The sequence below is a fragment of the Macaca fascicularis genome, chromosome 1, assembly GCF_037993035.2.
Source record: "Macaca fascicularis isolate 582-1 chromosome 1, T2T-MFA8v1.1".
Classification (NCBI taxonomy): Eukaryota; Metazoa; Chordata; class Mammalia; order Primates; family Cercopithecidae; genus Macaca; species Macaca fascicularis.
Window position 1 is genome coordinate 159,877,977 of NC_088375.1, and position 22,326 is coordinate 159,900,302.

Genomic DNA, 22,326 nt, shown 5'->3' on the forward strand with positions numbered 1-22,326 from the left:
CCCTGCCTGCATTTTAGGCCCTGCTCAGTGACTTCTTCCATGAAGCTTTCTTTGATTACACTATACCACTTCTGAGTATATATCCAACAGAACTGAAAGCAGTGACTCAGATACTTGTACAATCACCATCAATCATCATTTATCACCAGTGATGTTCAGAGCAGCATTATTTACAATAGCCAAAAGGCAAAGACACTTTAAATGTCCATTGACAGATCAATGAATAACAAAATGCAGTCTATAAATACAATGGAATATTATTCAGTCTTAAAGAGAACCGAAATTCTGATACACGTTACAACATGGATAAATCCTGCATTAACTAAGTAAAATAGGCCAGATACTAGAGGATGTATATTGTATGATCCCACTTAGATGAATTATCTATAATACTGGAATTCATAGAGAGAGAAAATGGAATAGTGGTTACCAGGGGAATGCAGTATGAGGAATGGAGAGTTAGTGTCTAGTGGGAATAGAGATTTAGTTTGTGATAATGAAAACGTTCTGGAGATGGACAGTGGTGACAGTTGCATAACAATGTGAATGCACTTAATGCCACTGGTAAAATGGTAAATTTCCTATTACGTACATTTTATCACAAAATAGAGTAAAAAAAAAAAAAAAAAAAAATCAACCATTGAAAGTGGATTCAATTACTTTTCTTCCAGATTTGTTTTATCAACAATATTACATGACAATATATTCTGCCCTTTTATTATGCATTTTATGTAATATTTTCTCATTACACAGTTGGTGAAAAGAACATGCCTAGTTTTATGCTACTCATAGCCAGATGGTGGTTTCATCTGACCCATGTGCTGACTGCTTATTAACAGATTCAAAGATAGCCTTCCTCTTGTAGTTAGTCAATAGCTATCCAAAGTTCTCTAGATCGTTATGTATGGATTGTCTTCCTACATCTGGTGCCAGTTCCTGTCTCTTCCAGTCTCCAAATTAGCTGTTTATAAAGCAGGCTGCTGTTTGAAGGTCTTGTCTTGACAGCTCCAGAAACAGGAACCCAATGGATAAGTCTCTTCCCACTAAGAAGTGGGCTTAGGAATTGTTTCTCATGAATAAGGCCTTCTTTTTATTAAAAATATTTTACCTGTCTAGTTTTCACATTTCTACAATATTTCTTATTGCTGAAATGTTTCTCAAGAGTTTTTGAGTTTTTGAAATTCTCTGAATTGTGAAACTTTGGTCCTTTGGCAAACCAATCTTAGTACTTAATTAATGTCTGATTGCATAACTCATCACCTCCAGTATTTTTTTCTCTTGTCAACATCAGAAGAATAACTCTTTCTCTGCATTTGGTTGAACATACAGCTGTTCCCAAAGGAGCTCCTTAATTTGTTCTCACTTTCTAAATTCACATGTAATCTTCTAATCAGTATCTTAAGACATTTTTACCCTTCTTTAATTTTTCCCTGATTTTATATGATAAGCATGGCTCTTAATGGCAGCATGCACATTATAATCTCAAAACATATTTTTGAGTCAATGGATTTAAGCATAATTTGATTTTATAGTTGGTGAATGTGGCTCAATTAACTTCACCAGGTGTATAGTTAGTTGATCTTGGGCTCTATTTATAAGCTTGTTAAAATTCAAGTAAGGAAATGGAGAAAACTGATTTGCTACCTCCTATGTTTTAGCAAACAGTCTCACTGGATTACAATTTAGTAAGTGGTAAACTTATGGAATGGTACCAGTAAATACTTACGTATAGTAGTCTGTAGTCTGGTGGAGTGGGTTGTTGCTTATTTAAAAGTATTACTTTAGTTAGAATACTTGCTCAAAGCATTTTGTGGTCAGGTTTTTGGTTTTTCTCAACCAGGGTGTGGCTGGAAAATTAAGCTCTAGTACCCTAAGACATCCATTGTAAGTAATGAATTAACTTCTCTCCAACATATCTAAAATAGTACATGTTACATAAAATCCTTGAGAGAATTCAGAAAATAGTCACTCAAATAACTTGGTGAATTGTGTGGTTCAAATGAGGAACCCCAGCTGAGAAAGCCTGGATGGTGATATTTTTATGGTTATAGGTTTATTCTCCATCAATCAAAGATTGAGAAGGGCTATCCTGTCCTGAGAGTCCAAAACATAACAGGGTCAGGGCAGTCATTATAAATACACTACCTAATGAATATAATAATTATTCTTTAAGATAGGTATTTCCCAGAAGTCAGAGATAAGAAAATTGAAGTCCAGAGAGTTGAGCAATTTGGTGGAACCAGACTGAGTAACTCAGAACCAGGATTTGAACCCAGTTCTGCCTCGGTGGCCTACTTCTACTTCACTTCACCCTTTTACACTGCCACCACTAGCACTCCTGGCCTTCAATGCTTCAAAAAAAGTTCTAAGTATTAAAGAATCTTAAGCATGCAAGTTAAGCAATAGGAATCCTTTGCACTTTACAAACATGATTTGATAAAGAATGGCTTAGCAGACAGGCATCCTAGAAGCATCCTGAATGAGGCTATTGCGATGGTTGTGAAGGAGAAAAGCAGCAGTATGGATGGAGACAGAATGACTGAAGAGATATTCAGGCAGCGATTGACTGAATGGAGGTAGCCAAAAGGGTGGGGAGAAGAAAAAAAGAAAATTATAAATGACATCAAAATGGCTATTACTCTTTGGATAACTCAAAACTGTGCATCTAGCTGATGGCAGGTCAGTGGCATTACTTTCATATATGAAAGACAGCATAATATTTACTACTTTATATAAAATCTTTATTCTTAAGAAAAAGTTGTAAAAGAAAATAATATAAAAGTTTCCTTTGCCAGGAGGTAACGATGAAGAACAAAAGAAGTATGGAGATGTGAAGTGAAAGCTATACCTTCCTACTTAGAAAGTTACGGCAATTCTAGATCTAATCCATGACAAGAGTTTGGTATTAAACTAGCCTAAGCCAGAGAAGTGAAATATTTATCAGACAAAAAGTCAACCAGGCTGTTCCCCTAAACAGGAAAGTCTAGGTAATCTCTGATAGGTCACATCTAGGGCCAATGTGCACCTCTTCCCTGGCCGCCTTCAAATTGATCAGTTACGGTTCCTGTGGTGCTGGGCTCTTTCTGGAATGATTATGTTTCTCCCCTTTATGCCGGCTTCTGGTGGTCATGTGCCCTACCATTCCCCAGAAAGCCTCTCCCGTATGCTCCATTTAGTGCCCATGGCAGCCTGACCTACTCTCATCTATTACTTTGATCATCTTTTTATTATTAATGATAATAAAAGTATTTTTTAATTATCTACAAATAGATGAGCAATTAGCATTATAAACTGAAGATGGTATGTATTAATGTTTTCAAAGATGACCTAGGCATATAAGAATAACATGGAAATACCCAGTTAATATACCTCTCAATTCTTTTCTTGTTTTCCTCCATTTTTTGATTTGCCACATTTAACAGGAAGTCAATATATTCCTCTGTCACCATCAGTTTTCCTTTATGGCTTAATGGAACTTCTAAGCCATGTGTACTCCGGACAGCCTACAAGGAAAAAACAATTTAGATATGAAGACTTAGATACCAGAGACACTGAAAATAACTCAAGAAAAGTCCCAGTCAGGGCTGTGTTTGAACATACTTTAGTTCCATTACAGCAGTTAGGTTAGTGCTTTGATAGAATTTAGCTGAACACAGTTAAAGGAGATTAAATAAAATTTTTTCCATCATCTACAGTCATTTCTAAAGAAAGACATTCTATACATTATCTTTCAGAGAGGCAGATGATATCAAAGAATCAAATAACTTTTAACAATTTCAATCTCACTATAGCTTAGAAAGCCATAATACACAACTTAAAGAAATAAAACCTCAACGGAAATCTCAAGGGAAAATCAAAAGGAACTGGATGCCAAAGAGTCTCAGTGCTCCTGGAGCAGAGCACGGTTACAAGAGTAAACCACGCCTCCTCTATCATACACAGGAGCTGCTTCTCAGTGCTTTAGGGTTCACAGTCTTAATAGCCCTGTTGATGAAACAGTCAACGTGTTCCAAGTAGAGGCAAACACTGGATAGAGGTTAAGAACAACCATACAAATGCTGTAAAAATTATTATGAGAATAAAAATTCACTCCATAAACTTTTTTTTTTTTTTTTTCAGAGTTTTGCTCTTGTTGCCCAGGCTGGAGTGCAATGGCACGATCTCAGCTCACGGCAACCTCTGCCTCCCAGGTTCAAGCGATTCTCCTGCCTCAGCCTCCAGAGTAGCTGGGATTACGGGCATGTGCCATGCCTGGTTAATTTTGTACTTTTAGTAGAGACAGGGTTTCTCCATATTGGTCAGGCTGGTCTTGAATTCCCAATCTCAGGTGATCCACTCGTTTGGCCTCCCAAAGTGCTGGGATTACAGGCGTAAGCCACCGTGCCTGGCCACTCCATAAACTTTTATTGAGCATCTGCAATGTTCTAGGCTCCCTATAAGGCATGAAGATGCAGGGTGCCTATAACATGACCTCTGACTTTAAGAGTTATGACAAGACGAAACACACATGCATGCATGTACATGTACGTACACACACATACACACACAATGGCAAGAAAATGTTGAAGAGAAGCAACTAACTGAGTCTAAGAACTCAGCTTTATGGGAAAGGCAGCAATTGAGTTGGGATTTTAAAGGATGAGTGCAATTTCAACACACAGAAAAATTAAGAAGGGGCTGGGCATGGTGGCTCACGCCTGTAATCCCAGCACGTTGGGAAGCCAAGGAAGGTGGATCACCTGAGGTCAGGAGTTTGAGACCAGCCTGGCCAACATGGTGAGACCCAGACTCTACTAAAAATACAAAAATTAACCGGGCATGGTGGTAAGTGCCTATAATCCCAGCTACTTGGGAGGTTGAGGCAGGAAAATCACTTGAACCTGGGAGGCGGAGGTTGCAGTGAGTCAAGATCGAGCCATTGCACTACAGCCTGGGCGACAAGAGCGAAACTCTATTTCAAAAAAAAAAAAAAAACAGGCGGAGGAGGAGGAGAGGAAGGCAGAGGAAGAACTCCAGCCAGAGTCCAGCCACAGGGACAACTTATCTGTGGGCATAGAGATATGAAAGAGCATGATACCCTTGGAAAACAACTAATAGTTCTATGTGGCTGGAGCATAAGTATGTAAGTGGGAGATGAACATAAACAGGTAGATGCAAAATAGTCTGGGTAAGACCTTGAATACCAGGAAAATGTTTGGAGGACCTGAGATTTTTTTTTTTCTTTTTTTTGAGACGGAGTCTTGCTTTGTCGCCCAGGCTAGAGTGCTGTGGCATGATCTCGGCTCACTGCAACCTCTGCCTCTCAGGTTCAAGCAATTCTCCTGCCTCAGCCTCCCAAGTAGCTGTAATTATAGGCACATGCCACCATGCCTGGTTAATTCTGGTATTTTTAGTAGAGATGAGGTTTCACCATGTTAGTCAGGTTGTCTCAAACTCCTGACCTCAGGTGATCCACCCACTTTGGCCTCCCAAAGTACTGGGATTATAGGCATGAACCACTGCACCAAGCCAAGGCCCTGAGCTTTTTAAAGGGGGATTCTGATAGCGCTGGTTGGACGGACTCAAGGAGAAGGCCCAAAGTAGGAAGACTAGTCAGGAGACAATGTTAAAGACTGAGGTTAGGGATCCTGAGGACTAGGCAGTACCAGAAGACCTAGGGTGGGGTCAAGTATTAGAAACAAGGGGCAGCATGGATAGGACCTATAATGAATTGAATATGGAAACAAAGAAGAAGGTGAAAGAATGGCTGTTTTCACTTGGGTTACTAGATGGAGTAAAGAGTGAGATGGGGACACAAACCAGTACCACGGGCTTTAATTTTCTTTTCTTTTTTGTTTGAGACAGAGTCTCGCTCTGTCCAGCTGGAGCGCAGTGGTGTGATCTCCGTTCACTGCAACTTCCACCTCCTGGGTTCAAGCAACTCTCCTGCTTCAGCCTCCTGAGTAGCTGGGACCACAAGTGCGCACCACCAAGCCCAGCTTATTTTTGTATTTTCAGTAGAGATGGGGTTTCACCATGTTGGCCAGGCTGGTCTCAATCTCTTGACCTCATGATTTGCCTGCCTTGGCCTCCCAAGGTGCTGGCATGACCCACCACATCCGGCCAGGCTTTGATTTTCTATTTAGCCATGCTTTAAGGGTGTCCTCTTTTGTCATCCACCCCTATTTGGGAAATACGTTATTGTTAAAAATAGGTAGAAAATAGGAGAGTATAGGAAGATAGAAGGAGAGTAATCTCAGATAGTTCAAAAACATGCCATGCCAAACAGTAAATACCAAGAAATCAGAATAGGGCAAAATACCTAAAGGCTAGCTTGCCTAGAGAAGGACTCGAAAAGAAAGCAAGTCTTAAAGATCATCTAGTCGAAAGGTCGGCAAATCTTTTCTCTAAAAGGACAGATAGTAAACATTTTTTGACTTCGAAAGCCATATAGTATTTGTCACACCTACTAAAGTTTGCCATTGTCTCACAAAAGCAACCTTAGACAATAAGTAATCAAATGAGTATAGTGGGATCTGGCCCCATGTGGGCTGAATGTGGCCCTAGGATAGTAGTTTGCTGGACCACTGATACTGCTGAGAAAATTCAAAACCTGAGGGACCGAGGAGCTTGCCCAAATTCACACAGTACAGCTGTGATCCAGCAGGTATCAGTACACTCTCTATGACTCTTTCCATGATGTCACAGTGCTTTTGGGCTTTGCCTACTTAATGAGGAGGGCAGAGTTAAGAATCAGGTTAAAAGTAAATGGAGAAGAATATTATAAAATAAGACCTCAAATGTAAATCTAAACTCTGGACTTAGCCCTGTAGGAAGGAGTAAGTCACTGAAGGTTTATGAGTAAGAGAATGGCAAGAAGATTTGAGAAAGGAGACATTAAAGGAAGGAGTCTAATTAGGTTATTCAATCTCTGGATCACTTTACACTAAAAAAAATTGCTCTTTGACAAAATATCTTACCAACATAATTTTTCCTCTCTTTCCCACTGTTATGCCAGAGTTCCTGAAACCAGAATCTATTGCCACGGAATGCTGTAAGAAAGTAAAACTTGTTAAATTTTGATACTGTGTGTAATCAGATCATCTGTTTAGCTCCACAAACTACAGAAGCATATATGACTCTAAAACCTATTAAGGTTTTTAAAAAATTTTTTTTGGCCAGCCAATACTGACTATGCTTAAAAACGACTTTGATCAAACTCCTAACATCAGGAAAAGTATTTAAATATGAACTAAAGACATGTCATTGAGAAAGAGTAAAAGTAGAATTCAATCACAAACAGTGACATTTGGCTAGTGATTGCTTCCAGAAAGCAGAATGTAACCAAAAAACAGTCATTCTTCTAATTGTGTTGTGTAAAAATAAACAAAACAAAATCTTTTAAAATAAGTAAAATGTTTCTCAGTTTCCTTTCTATTGCTTAAAAATCTTTGTTGAAATGATAGAAGAAAGCATAGAAAGCACAAAAATTCTGATCCGACTGGGGTGGCTTTGTAAGTTATTTTATCAGTCTCTAAATGTTAGAGAGCCCTGGGGAGCAGAGGTGGGTCCTTTCTTTTCTCTAGCTCAGTAGTTCCTAAGCAAGAATAATTTTGAACCCCAGGGGCCATCTGGCAATGTCTGAAGACATTTTTGTTGTTAAGTTGTCACCACTCAAGGGAAGAGGAAGGGGGATCTCTAGCAAATAGTGAGTAGAGGTCAGGGATGCAGCTTAAACATTCTCCATTGTATAGGACAGCCCCCACACAAATAATTATTTGATCTGAAATGCCAGTTGCGCCATGGTTGAGAAATCTTGATCTAAGTACATGCTCTCCTTTTGAGATTCCCTGGTTTAAATATCATATATATACATATATGTTTACCTGTATATATGTATATCTATAGATCATCTATATACCTATAGATATATAGCTATATAGATGAATCCCATTTCCAATTCAGATCTCTACCCTGAAACTGATTCTCCCTAATATAAATCTATTTCTCTCACATCCAGTCTTTCTAATTTCAGTAAATGACACCATCATTCATCTAGCTGCTCAAGCTTCAAACCTAGAGAACCCTGATGCTTTCTACCTCTTCATCCCCTATACCCAATTCTCATTGATTCTACCTCTATGATTACCTCAAATTAATCCAGCTCCTGCCACATCCACTGCTCACTCTTTTCAAGTCTCCATCACCTTTCTCCTTAACTTCTGGAGGAGTCTCCCAATTAGTCTCTGCTTTCATTCTTGCCCCCTTCAAACCATACTTGCAGACTAGCCAGCGACAGAATCCAAGCTCTAAACCATGACTAATGATGTTCTATTTGCTCTAGCCCTGGCTATTTTCTCTAACCTTGAGTGGCTTCCCTTCTGTTCTTTGAATATTCCAAACCCTTTCCTACATCAGCTTCTTTATTTTTGCTGTTCCTCTATCAGTACTACTCTTTTCCTGGCTGGTTTCTTGTCATTCATCCTGTTTCCATTTAACACTACTGCCTAAAAAGGTCGTCGTCTTCTTTTTTTTCTTTTTTATTTTGAGATGGAGTTTCACTCTTGTCACCCAGGTTGGAGTGCAATGGCGCAATCTTGGCTCACTGCAACCTAGTGATTGCTTTCAGAAAGCAGAATGTAACCAAAAAACAATCATTCTTCTAATTGTGTTGTGTAAAAATAAAGAAAATCTTTTAAAATGAGTAAAACATTTCTCAGTATCCCTTCTATTGCTTAAAAAACTTTGTTGAAATGATATAAGAAAGCACAGAAAGCGCAAAAATTCTGATCCGACTGGGGTGGCTTTGTAAATTATTTTATCAGTCTCTAAATGTCAGAGAGCCCTGGGGAGCAGACGTGGGTCCCTTCTTTCTTGTAGCTCGGTAGTTCTTAACCACCCTCTTTAAAGGCAGCTCTGCCCTGACTGTCTAGTGGAGTGCCCTGCTTATCTCCTTCATAGCATGTCTCACAGTGAGAAATTATGTTTATTTATGTACTTACTGTCTGCCTCTGTCCCCTAGAATACAAATATAAGTTCCTTAGGTAAGGACCCCCCTCAAAAAGGGGCTGTGAAGAAATGAATTTCTCAGTTCCTCTAAGTCTACTTCAATTTGCTCCCTGAAATGTTAGCCTTCCAATGAGGCTTAGGCCCAGAGAAGAGCACAGCTGGGCTTAATCAGGATTAGCACAGAGAACAGAACATGGATATAGAAACAGGAGAGTTAAAGTCTGGAGACACATCAGGGATGTGATGTGGTATAATGAGACTAAAATAAGGTTAGATAAAAGTTCAAGGTTAGAGCAGAGACTGAAGCCATGAGCCACTGAATGATTAAACACCATGTTTTGGAGACTATCTCTAAATGCTCATGTTCCTCAGGCCCTCTTCTCTTTTTCTTCTGTACTTTCTCCACAGGTGATTTTATCTAGGCTCATGGCTTAAAAGAATAATTGTGTATTGGTGTCTTCTCAATGTTTGTCCCCAATCCACATGAGTTCCAGACTTCTACCCAAACATCTATTTGAAATTTTCACTTAGGTGGTGGTGTTAGGGACTGAATTGTGTCTACAGGGCTTCAAAATTCAAATGTTGATGCCCTAAACTCCAATGTGACTGTATTTGGAGATGGGGCCTTTAAGGTGCTAATTAGGGTTAAATGAGGTCATAAGGATGGAGCCCTGATCCAACAGGACTGGTGTCCTTACAAGAAGTAGAAGAGACAAGTGACGTGCATACACAGAGAAAGGGCCATGAGAGGACACAGGGAGAAGGCAGCTGCTGCAACCCAAGGACAAGGGCCTCAGAAGGAACTACCCCCTGTCAGTACCTTCATCCTGGACTTTCAACCTCCTAACTGTAAGAAAAATAAATTTCTGTTGTTTACGCTGCCCAGTCCATGGTATATTGTTATGGCAACATTAGCAGACAAAAAACAGGTTTCTTATAGACATTTCACACTTAACATATGAATCACATTCTTGATTCCCATTCCTTCTGAGAGCTGAAGCCAACTGGACTTCCTGAGTCTACTTGGGAGTTGGAAAACTTTTCTGTCTAGCTAGAGGATTGTAAATGCACCAATCAGCAGAAGATTGTAAATGTACCAATCAGCACTCTGTAAAAAAGCATCAATCAGCACTGTGTCTAGCTAAAGGATTGTAAATCCACCAATCAGCACTCTAAAAATGCACCAATCAGCGCTCTGTGTCTAGCTAAAGGATTGTAAATGCACCAATCTGCACTCTGTAAAATGGACCAATCAGCTCTCTGTAAAATGGACCAATCAGCAGGACATGGGCGGGGCCAAATAAGGGAATAAAAGCTGTCCACCTGAGCCAGCAGTGGCAACCTGCTTGGGTCCCCTTCCAAGTTGTGGAAGCTTTGTTCTTTCATTCTTCACAATAAATCTTGCTGCTGCCCACTCTTTGGGTCTGCACTACCTTTATGAGCTGTAACACTCACTGTGAAGGTCTGCGGCTTCATTTCTGACGTCAGCAAGACCATGAATCCATCAGGAGGAACAAACAACTCTGGATGCGCCACCTTTAAGAGCTAAAACACTCACTGTGAAGGTCTGCGGCTTCATTCCTGAAGTCAGCAAAACCACGAACCGACCGGGAGGAACAAACAACTCTGGATGTGCCACTTTTTAGAGATGTAACACTCACTGCGAAGGTCTGTGGCTTCATTCCTGAAGTCAGCAAGACCACGAACCCACCGGGAAGAAAAAACAACTCCAGACGCGCCACCTTTAAGAGCCGTAACACTCACTGCAAAGGTCTGTGGCTTCATTCCTGACATCAGCGAGACCACAACACCACTGGGAGGAACAAACAACTCTGGACGTGCCACCTTTAAGAGCTGTAACACTCACTGTGAAGCTCTGCGGCTTCATTCCTGAAGTCAGCGAGACCATGAACACACTGGGAGGAAAAATCAACTCTGGACGTGCCCCCTTTAAGAGATGTAACACTCACTGCGAAGGTCTGTGGCTTCACTCCTGAAATCAGTGAGACAGCGAGACCACGAACCCACCAGGAGGAATAAACAACTCCAGACATGTCACCTTTAAGAGCTGTAACACTCACTGCAAAGGTCTGCAGCCTCACTCCTGAAGTGGGCAAGACCACAAACCCACCGGAAGGAAGAAACTCTGGACACACCCATCTTTAAGAACTGTAACACTCACTGCGAGGGTCCGCAGCTTCATTCTTGAAGTCAGCGAGACCAAGAACCCACCAGAAGGAACCAATTCCAGACACATTTTGGCAACCCAGATGGGACATATTTTGGCGACCCAGATGGGACAATCGCCTATTGCCAAGTGTTGAGTACCATTGGACCCCTTTCACTTGGTATTCTGTTCTATTTTTCCTCAGAATTTGGGGGCTACATACCGGGCACCTGTGGGCCAGTTAAAAGTGACTAGCGCGGCCGCCGGACTAAAGACGTGGGTGTCAGGCTTTCTGGGAACGGGCTCTCTTCAGAGTTGGGAGCGTTGGTTTGCCTGGAACCAGTTTCCACTTTTCCTGTACTTCCGGGCTGAGCCGAGGGTCGACAGAGAGGAAAGCCATTCAGCTCTGGGGTCCCAACAATAAGTTGGTTGGCCCTGCAGCCATGAGCAGAACTCTCAAAGTCACGTTGCCCAAGCAAGACTCACCCATCTATCCTATCTATCCTGACCCTTGCCTCCTGGGTCCTAATACCTGTCAGACAAACTTTCTCTTGTCTCTCTTCTCCAAGGCTAGTCCTGCTTCTAAAAACCACTCCCTGTCTCTGGTGCTTTTCTAGTTTCTCCTATAAGAATGATTTCTAGTATAAACTTCAGGACTCTGTTCCCTTCTTTAGGTACCCAGGCTCACCAATCAGAAAGACATAATTTTTGCCTAAAGCCTTGTCAGGTTGGGGGAACTATCTGGAATTTTAGGATCCCTTCTCAGACAAGCAGACTAGCAAAAGCTATTTCTGAAGCTATGATATGGGGAGCTTCAGAAATGATATTCTTCCTATTCAAGTGAGGACAAAAGGCATCACTCTTCCAACCCTGGAGATACCTTCCCTCCCTCAGGGTATAACCCTCCACTTCATTTTGGGGGCATAACATCTTTACAGGACAGGGATAAGGTCCCAATACTAACAGGAGAATGCTTAGGACTCTAACAGGTTTTTGAGAATGTGTCGGTGAGTGTAACTATTCCAATCAGCAGGGTCCAGGGACGTCGCAGGTTCTTGGGCAGGGGGAGAAAGGAACAAACCAAAACCATGGCAGTTTTGTCTTTCTGATGGGAAACACTCAGGCATTAACAGGCTCACCCTTGAAATGCATCCTAAGCCATTGGGACCAATTTGACCCACAAACCCTGAAAAAGAGGCAGCTCATTTTTTTTCTGCACTACAGCTTGGCCGCAATATTCTCTCTCTGATGGGGAAAAATGGCCACCTGAGGGAAGTATAAATTACAATACTATCCTGCAGCTTGATCTTCTCTGTAAGAGGGAAGGTAAGTGGAGTGAAATATCTTATGTCCAAGCTTTCTTTTCATTGAAGGAGAATACACAACTATGCAAAGCTTGCAATTTACATCCCACAAGAGGACACCTCAGTTTACTCCCATATCCTAGCCTCCCTATAGCTCCCCTTCTTATTAATGATAAGCCTCCTCTAATCTTCCCTGCCCAGAAGGAAACAAGCAAAGAAATCTCCAAAGGACCACAAAACCCCCTGTGCTATCAGTTATGTCCCCTTCCAGCTGTAGGGGGACGGGAATTTGGCCCAACCTGGGTACATGTCCCCTTCTCTCTCTCTGATTTAAAGAAGATCAAGGCAGATCTGGGGAAGTTTTCAGATGATCCTGATAGGTATATAGATGTCCTACAGAGTCTAGGGCAAGCCTTCAATGTCTCTTGGAGAGATGTCATGCTATTGTTAGATCAAATCCTGGCCTTTAATGAAAATAATGCTAATAGCTGCAGCCTAAGAGTTTGGAGATACCTGGTATCTTCATCAAGTAAACGATAGAATGACAGCTGAAGAAAGGGACAAATTCCCTACCGGTCAGCACTGTCCCCAGTATGGATCCCCACTGGGACCCCGACTCAAGATCATGGGGACTGGAGTCATAAACATCTGTTGACCTGTGTTCAAGAAGGACTAAGGAGAATTAGGAAAAAGTTCATGAATTATTCAATGATGTCCACTATAACTCAGGGAAAGGAAGAAAATCCTTCTGCCTTCCTCGAGAGGCTATGGGAGGCCTTAAGAAAATATACTCCCCTGTCACCTGACTCACTCGAGGGTCAGTTGATCCTTAAAGATAAGTTGATTATCCAATCAGCTGCAGATATCAGAAGAAAGCTCCAAAAGTGAGCCCTGGGCCCTGAACCAAATCTGGAGGCATTATTAAATGTGGCAACGTTGGTGTTCTATAATCAGGTCCAAGAGGAACAGGTCCAAAGGAAAAGCAAGATCAGAGAAACGCCACAGCCTTAGTCATGGCCCTCAGACAAACAAACCTTGGTGGTTCAGAGATGACAGAAAAGGGAGCAGGACAATCACCCAGTGGGACTTGTTACCAGTGTGGTTTGCAAGGACAGCTTAAAAAAGATTGTCCAATGAGAAGCCGCCCCCTCGTCCATGTCTGCTATGCCAAGGCAATCACTGGAAGGTGCACTGCCCCAGAGAACAAAGGTTCTCTGTGCCAGAAGCCCGCAACCAGATGATCCAACAACAGGACTGAGGGTGCCCAGGGCAAGCACCTGCTCTATGTCATCACCCTCACTGAGCCCTGGGTACGTTTAACCATTGAGGGCCAGGAAATTGACATCCTCCTGGACACTGGCACAGCTTTCTCAGGGTTAATCTCCTGTCCTGGACAGCTGTCCTCAAGGTCCGTTACCATCCAAGGAATCCTCAGACAGCCTGTAACCAGGTATTTCTCCCACCTCCTCAGTTGTAATTGGGAGACTTTGTTACAGATAGTAAGTATGCTTATCTAATCCTACATGCCCATGCTGCAATATGGAAAGAAAGGGAGTTTCTAACCTCTGGGGGAACCCCCATTAAATACCACAAGGAAATCATGGAGTTATTGCACACAGTGTAAAAACCCAAGGAGGTAGCAGTCTTACACTGCCAAAGCCATCAGAAAGGTGAAGGAGAAAAGGCAGAAGGAAACTGTCAGGCAGATGCCAAGGTCAAAATTGCTGCCAAGAAGAACCTCCCATTAGAAATACCTACAGAAGGACCCTTGGTATGGAGCAACCCCCTCCAAGAGATTAAGCCCCAGTATTCCCCCACTGAAACAGAATGGGGACTTTCACGGGGGCATAGTTTTCTCCCCTCAGGGTGGTTAACGACAGAAGAAGGAAAGGTACTTACACCCAAAGCTAGCCAGTGGAAAATACTTAAAACCCTCCACCAAACTTTTCATATGGGTACTGAAAACACTCATCAAATGGCCAAATCCCTATTTACAGGGCCAAATCTCCTCCGGACCATCCGACAGGTAGTCAAAGCATGTGAGGTGTGCCAAAGGAATAATCCCTTGGTCCATCCTCAGGCACCTTTGGGGGAACAAAGAATAGGTCACTATCCCGGAGAGGACTGGCAGTTAGACTTCCACCCATATGCGTACGTCAAAGGGGTTTCAATAATTGATGGTCTGTGTTGATACCTTTACAAATTGGATAGAAGCTTTCCCCTGCAAGACAGAGAAGGCTCAGGAAGTGATTAAAGTCCTAATTTATGAAATAATTCCTAGATTTGGGCTTCCCCAAAGCTTACAGAGCGACAATGGTCCAGCTTCTAAAGCCACGATAACTCAGGGAATTTCCAGGGCACTAGGGATACAATATCACCTTCACTGTGCCTGGAGGCCACAATCCTCAGGCAAGGTCGAGAAGGCAAATGAAACACTCAAGAGGCACTTAAGGAAACTAACACAAGAAACTCCTCTCCCATGGCTTACTCTTTTGCCCATGGCATTGTTGAGAATCCAAAATTCTCCTCACAAAATGGGGCTCAGTCCATATGAAATGCTGTATGGACGACCTTTCCTCAGAAATGACCTGCTACTGGATCAGGAAAAGGCCAATTTGGTCAAAGATGTAACTTCTTTGGCAAAGTATCAACGAAACCTTAAAAATCTACCTGAACGATGTCACAGAGAAAAGGGAACAAAGTTGTTTCAACCAGGAGCTCTAGTGTTGGTTAAATCTCTCCCCTCTACCTCCCGATCTATGGATTCTTTGTGGTAAGGACCATACTCGGTAATCCTCTCTACTCCCACTGCAATTAAGGTGGCAGGAGTGGAATCTTGGGTTCACCACACCCCAGTTAAATTTTGGATACCCCTGAGAAACCTGCAGGACCATCAGCTCAGGAGTCCCAAGATCAGCCAGACCAGCCTCGATACACCTGCAAACCACTAGAGGACTTGCATCTCCTATTTCGGAAGGAAACATCCCAGACTAAAAAGGCTCCTATCACTGATCCTGAGGAAGAAAAACCCCTTCCTCCTTAAAAAAGATAAGTGAAAATCTACATAATCTTTAACACCTCTCCTTGTCCCTTTAATGGAATCCTTTTACTATTTCATCATATTATTAAGCAGCATACTAACCATACTCTTTGCCATAGGACTACATACCGTAGCCAAATGAGTTCAACTAACAACTTCTACCAAGGACCCCTGGATCGACCTGCTGGCCCTTTCACTGGCCTAAAGAGTTCCCCTCTGGAGGACACTACAACTGCAGGGCCCCTACTTTGCCCCTATCCAGCAGGAAGTAGCTAGAGCCGTCATCGCCCAATTCCCAGCAGCATTTGGGGTGCCCTGTTTGGAGGGGGGATTGAGAGGTGAAGCCAGCTGGACTTCCTGGGTCGAGTGGGGACTTGGAGAACTTTTCTGTTAGCTCCAGGATTGTAAATGCACCAATCAGCACTCTAAAAACGTACCAATCAATGCTCTGTGTCTAGCTAAAGGACTGTAAATGCAGTGATCAGCACTCTAAAAACACATCAGTGCTCTGTGTCTAGCTAAAGGATTGTAAATGCACGAATCAGCACTCTGTAAAAATGCACCAATCAGTGCTCTGTGTCTAGCTAAGGGACTGTAAACGCGCCAATCAGCACTCTGTTAAATGGACCAATCAGCACTCTGTAAAATGGACCAATCAGCAGGACATGGGCAGGGCCAAATAAGGGAATAAAAGCTGTCCACCTGAGCCAGCAACAGCAACCGCTCAGGTCCCCTTCTAAGCTGTGGAAGCTTTGTTCTTTCATTCTTCACAATAAATCTTGCTGCTGCTCACTCTTTGGGTCCACACTACCTTTATGAGCTGTAACACTCAGTGCAGAGGTCTGCAGCTTCATTCCTGAAGTTAATGAGACCACGAACCCACTGGGACAAACAAACTCTGGACGCGCCACCTTTAAGAGCTGTAACACTCTTTGAGAAGGTCTGCAACTTCACTCCTGAAGTCAACAAGACCACGAACCCACCAGGAGGAACAGATAACTCTGGACGCGCCACCTTTAAGAGCTCTAACACTCACTGCGAAGGTCTGTGGCTTCACTCCTTCAGTCAGCAAGACTGAGAACCCACCGGAAGGAAGAAACTCTGGACACATCTGAAGGAACAAACTCCAGACACACCATCTTTAAGAACTGTAACATTCACCGCAAGGGTCCATGGCTTCATTCTTGAAGTCAGCGAGACCAAGAACCCACCGGAAGGAACCAATTCTGGACACACTTCAACTTCAGCACACTCCGTCTGGATAAAGGCTACTACCATAGAGCCAGGGTCTCTAGCCAGACCTAAATAGTTATCCTTGATTCCTCTTTCTCCTCCTCCCTCTGGCTGTCCTTCCCCAGGCAACCTTACAAGTCTGTTGATTCAAACGCTGAAATACATTTTGAATCTATTCCTTTCTCACCTGCTTTGGTGCTATCACTTTAGGCCAACCCACCACCACTTCCCACTTAAATCACCACAAACTACTCCTAACTCATCTCTTTTCACTTACTGCACTCCTTTCTCTATGCTGGAGCAGAACTGAGTTTTTCAGAACAGAAACCTAGAAAGCCACTCTTTGCTTAAAACTGTCGCTTCAATAACTTTTCCCTGAACTCAGAAAGCAATTCAAACTCTTTAATCTGGTCTACAAAGCTTAACTGACCTGGCCTCAGCCTCCTTCTCGCACTTTCTTTCCACTCTCTAGACCCACTGAAACCTTGTATATACCTTTCCATCTTCCTGGAACGTTCATTTCTCAGCTACATGCCTAGCTCTTTCTGTTCCTTGTAAGTCCTAGCTTAAAGAAACGTTTTCAGAGAAGCCTGTCTTCAAGTCAGCAGCTTTTTGCACTGTTCTCTATTACCAGGTTGTTTTTCCTTTGGTAGAACATTTTGCAACTTGCAGTTTTTTTAAATTTAATTTTATTTTATTTGCCTGTTCACTTGTTTGTATTTGCTGTCTCCTAACTTTGGGAGAGGAAGCAAGACAGTCTCTAATCTTGTTTATCGCTGTGCCCCTAGTACTTGACACACTGAGACTCAATACATTATTGTTACTTAAAATACAATTTAGTTTTATATATAAATATACAAAAGGTATAAAAAGGAGAATCAAGACTAAACAGATATTTACCTCATGCTCATTTAAATGGGAAAAATGAAATATTCTTTAAAATGCTTAATTGCACATGTAGTTCCACAGTATTTTTTCTTAAAGCTTGGCAAACAAAAACAAAATATAGAATGCTGAAGTACAATTTATAAATAAAAATGTTAAGAAAGAAAAGAGGACCCATAACCTGGGACTTATATTTTCCTAGTAATGATTAGGTACTCTTTTTTCCTAAAATTAAAAATGAATAGATTGAGCAGACAAATTAATAATAAATATATAACTAGTTGAATAAGGTAATATCTCATTGATGTTTATAGCAGGTTAAAAGCTTAAAATTGCATCTACCCACATATCTATAAATTTAAGTACAATTACAACAAAATTTTACCAGAATCCGTGCATCCTGCAATTGTTGACACTGCACGTGAAGAATAAATGGTTCAAATTTCAAAGTGGCATCACCATTTGCTTTCTTCAGAGCCACAATCTAAATAAATGAAAAGTGGTATCAGACACAAGCCTATGGCTTATCCTTTGAGTACCCTTTACCCCATACATAACTTCAATTTCTCTTAGAAATTTTCAGAATCACTCAGCGTATTTTTTTTCTGCAGTAGCTTTTCCCTCTGCTTTCTTGGTTCTTTTTCACCCAAAATTTGCTTATTTTCTTAACATTTCTAGTTCTCCCATAAATCTTCTATACCATTCTTTCCATCTATTAGTGTACTTTGAAGAAGTAAACTACTACTTTATTTAATTCTGTAACAGATCTTTCATTAAGGAATGGAGTATAAAAACTGTATTAGGATTGTTTAAATTTTTTGTTAGATTGAGATACAGAGAAATGTAATGTAAGAGAAGGGTCCAAACAAAGCCTAACTGCCACCCATGTTCCCAAGAAGCATTCTGTACCAAGCACCAGTGCTTACCAGCTGCACTATTAAGCTCACAAATAGCCGTGCATGCAAAGAGCTCAGTGCACAGCCAGCAAGTTCCTGTTCCCTCTGTAATAGGCACACATACAATTCCCTTGGAACTGCTTAGCTACATGAGAACAAATGGCTCCTGAGCATGTTCCTAGCTTTCTGTATTTCAGACCCTATGGGGCAGTGGTCAGGGTCTGGGGGCTACTGCAGCACAAAGTGGGGTACATGCCATCACTCTGCCCTGATCAGCTGTGGAACCCATCTGCTAGCCATGGGGACTGACACATTGAAGGGCTAGATCTTGTGTACTCTCTTTCCTCCTGCTGTAAGCAAATGTTACAACACTTGACCCTAGCATGCATGTTTGTTGTTGTTAGTGACCTTAAGTCATGTACTAGTCTCTTCCCTAGGTAGCACTTGCCTGCCTTTTAACTTTGGCTGCACCGATGTTACAGTGCATCCGGCGGCATAGTCTGACCACCTAGTGAAACATGTAATATTGTGTCTGAGCTATAATTTATACAAGACAGTTATTATTTCTGTCTGCCCAGTATCCCTGGGCAACATCGTCCGTCCTTCACGCCATTTGATTTCTGGTAGGGCTGTCAATCATTACCCTGTCACACATCACTCTCCCTATCACAGTATCAGAGGTTCCAAGTGCTTGCTTATGTCTGATCAAGGATATTATTATAGTCCACTAGCAAAATTAATTGACCTAAGAGAGAGAGCACCTAATGTAAGCAGGACAACTCTGAGTCCTTCTCTAGGATGAATACATGAATTGCAGGAAAAGGAATTCTTTTTCTACTGGTGTTGCTGGCAGCTACCATTTCTGCAACAAAGATTATCTGCAGCAGAAGAGAATAAAGGCACATTGCAAAGAGAACCACTGCCCAAAGATGGAGATGAAGTGGGTACTCAGAAGATAAGATTTGAACATCTGAATCAGCAATACTTGATTCAAGCTCTATCCGTCCTTTCCAGTTAAATAATCTTTTTTGCTTAAAACAGAATTGGATTTGTAAATTCACTGGGAATAAAAAGTGCCTGGCTGATAAAAACTTATGAATTCATCTAAACTCTTTATCTTAGAGAACTCAATAACCCAGCAGAGATATGAAGATTTTCAAAAAGCAGTGCAGGTAAGTCATGTATAATTTATTTATATCAGTAAAGCTGGTAACACAGAGATAGTGCTAATCCCCTTCTCTTTCTACAGTTTGTTCTAGGTTACAGGGTTATCAAATAGCAGAATTAAAATTCAAAATTTGGATCCAATAGGTGTCCAATATCTATGAACTTTCTGCTATGTCCAAAAGGATGTGTTGAGTAGCAGTAAGTAATGCTTCCATACTTTTATCTCCTACAACCCAAAAAAAGTCATTGTAATGAAAGCTCTCTAGGTTTCATAATCTTCAGCCATTATAATTCTGCATATAAATTACTTTGAATTTTCTATTCTTGTCATATGTATTTAAAGTACCTGAATTTAAAAGTTTATTTCCAAAACTTACCACATCATCTTTTTCACAAGGTTTGTGTGTAACTAGTAGCCAGCCACAGTTTTGTTTCTGAACCTCAAAACCATTTATACCCTAAAATAAAAAGTAACATAATTTGTTAATCATACAATATTTTACAAAAATAATAAGCATAATGTATAGCATGTTGTAGGCTTTCTTAAACTAATAATCCCAAGTTAGGATTTTAAGTATTAATAAAAACAATTCGGTATTTTTTGGGTAATGTTAACCCAGAATAAGAATGAGCCCAAATAACCTGAGGTAGAAAATTATTTGAAAGGTAAAACTACTTGATAAACATCTTCTGAAATATGGTCATGATTTTGCAACAAGAAAAGGGATTAGTACAAGGGATAATACTAGCAGCACCTGAGTTGTACTCTATTTGGCTAGCGAAGTATTTAAAAAATGAAAAAAAAAAAAAAAAAGAATTTTAATTCCTTTTGTAGGACAGCACTGTCCTAATTCCACACAAGACCTACTACCCTTAATTGTACCTATGCCATTTACACATTTATAATACTTTCTTAGTTTCTAGAGGCATAAATTCGTGACCTCTGAATTAGACTGCATATGTAGTCCTGAAGGATGGGGCTAAGACTGAAAGGTCAAAATTTCAAGAAGGCAAACATTTTAATATTAACTTAAATTGGACAAATGCTTATTTGCAAAGTTCTATTAGGTACTTTGGGTATACATAGAACCTACCCCTCAAGGACACTGGAAAGAGGATGCAGGAAACCACATGAACAGAAATCACTATACTCAAAGTAACTATAATTCATACGATGGATCCACAAGAGACTCTGCTGTCTGGCCTTGGAACGGGGAATTGCTATGCATGTCCTAAGTAAATATTCTGACTTCATTGTATGACTTCGGTGATGATGACTTATGTATCTGATGTTGTGCTGGCTACTCTAAATCTTAGAGCCAAATATATGGCCCACTTCTAGCCACTTCACAGAATCTAATGGTAGGATTGGAAACTAATGCCATCACTGGCTTCATCTTATCTATATTTTCTTTATTCAGATTTTCCCACTTTTTATTTTTTTGTGTGTGTTGCCTGTTTGTAAGTTGCCCAAAATCCTTACTGAAATAAGGCAGATTTTAAAATAAACTATAATACAAGGTGTAAGATAAGAAATAAAAGTCTAACCAGTTCAGAAGCAGTCATTATTCCCAAGTAGGTAGTATGGGTTTGTGAGTGTGTTCAAGTGGGAGAGTGGAGTTTTTGGAATCATGCCTCAGATATGCAGAGATGGGAAAACATTTCAGGAAAAAAAAAAAAACAAAAACAAAAACAAAAAAACACCCAAAAACGTGAGCAAAAGCAAACAAATGCAAGATGAAAAAGAACAGTTCAGTTTCAGCAACTAGCTAAAGATGAAGGAAAGCAATGAAAAAAAAAAAGGTTGAAAGGTATACTAGAGTAAGCATTTGGATATTCCGATGTAGAAAAATGTGTAATAAAATACAACATAGGTGAGAGATAAGCAGAGTTGTGATTTGTCAAACATGGTTTGGAGAAGAGCAGTTAAGTGGCTTGTTAGAGAATCATTGCAAAAGTCAAGGTGAGATAGAGTTGTGGAAATGGGGCAAGTGAGAGTGTGTGGCAAGAATGCCATTGCTCTGGAGGTAATGGAAGTGATTTAAAAATGAACAGGCCCTGCTAACTTGAGAGATGAGCAAATAAATGATCAGTCAATAATGGACCCAAAGAATGAGCCTAATAACGTGCTGTCTTCCATGCTGTTAACCTAATATTACAAATAAAATCAGTACATAGCCAACTTTTACAGTGCATGGGCCAGGCACAATGCCAAATATTTCAAATAAATTATCCTATTTTCTCCACACAAAATCCCTATAAAGCAGATACTTTTCATTATCCTCAGTTCATAGAACAGGAAGGGCAGAGTTGAGATAACTTTCCTAAGGTCACATTAAAGAGAAGACCACCCCTCATACCGTCTTATGCCCAATTTCTGCCTCCAAAGAAAGAAGTAAAAACTAAAAGGCAGAAATGAAATCCACGGCAGACAGCCCGGTGCCACGCCCTGGGCCTGGTAGTTAAAGATCGACCCCTGACCTAATAGGTTCTGTTATCTATAGATTACAGACATTGTATAGAAATGCACTGTGAAAATCCCTATCTTGTTTTGTTTCGATCTAATTACCAGTGAATGCAGCCCCAGTCACATACCCCTTGCTTGCTCAATCAATCACGACCCTCTCACATGCACCCCCTTAGAGT

At 41.0% G+C, this 22,326-nt stretch overlaps 1 protein-coding gene across 12 annotated transcripts in view; it reads right to left on the reverse strand.

Annotated features, from left to right (window-relative positions):
- The window catches only part of TYW3 (tRNA-yW synthesizing protein 3 homolog), a 111,417-nt gene that overhangs the window by 80,085 nt on the left and 9,006 nt on the right, over positions 1-22,326 (reverse strand). For 6 of the 12 annotated variants that reach the window (XR_010577647.2, XR_012418694.1, XM_065520124.2 and 3 more), the window contains exons 2-5: positions 20,058-20,138; positions 18,003-18,101; positions 6,960-7,031; positions 3,370-3,503 (exon numbers count right to left, since the gene is read on the reverse strand). Coding sequence is in view for 10 of the 12 variants with exons in the window: in XM_065520124.2 (XP_065376196.1) it covers positions 3,370-3,503; positions 6,960-7,031; positions 18,003-18,101; positions 20,058-20,138 (386 nt within the window). In the remaining 2 variants the exon portion in view is untranslated. Of the gene's footprint in view, positions 1-690; positions 2,567-3,369; positions 3,504-5,920; positions 6,162-6,959; positions 7,032-18,002; positions 18,102-20,057; positions 20,139-22,326 lie in introns of those variants that run through there. The other 6 variants (XM_074003677.1, XM_074003678.1, XM_015434010.4 and 3 more) reach the window with 4 other exon arrangements.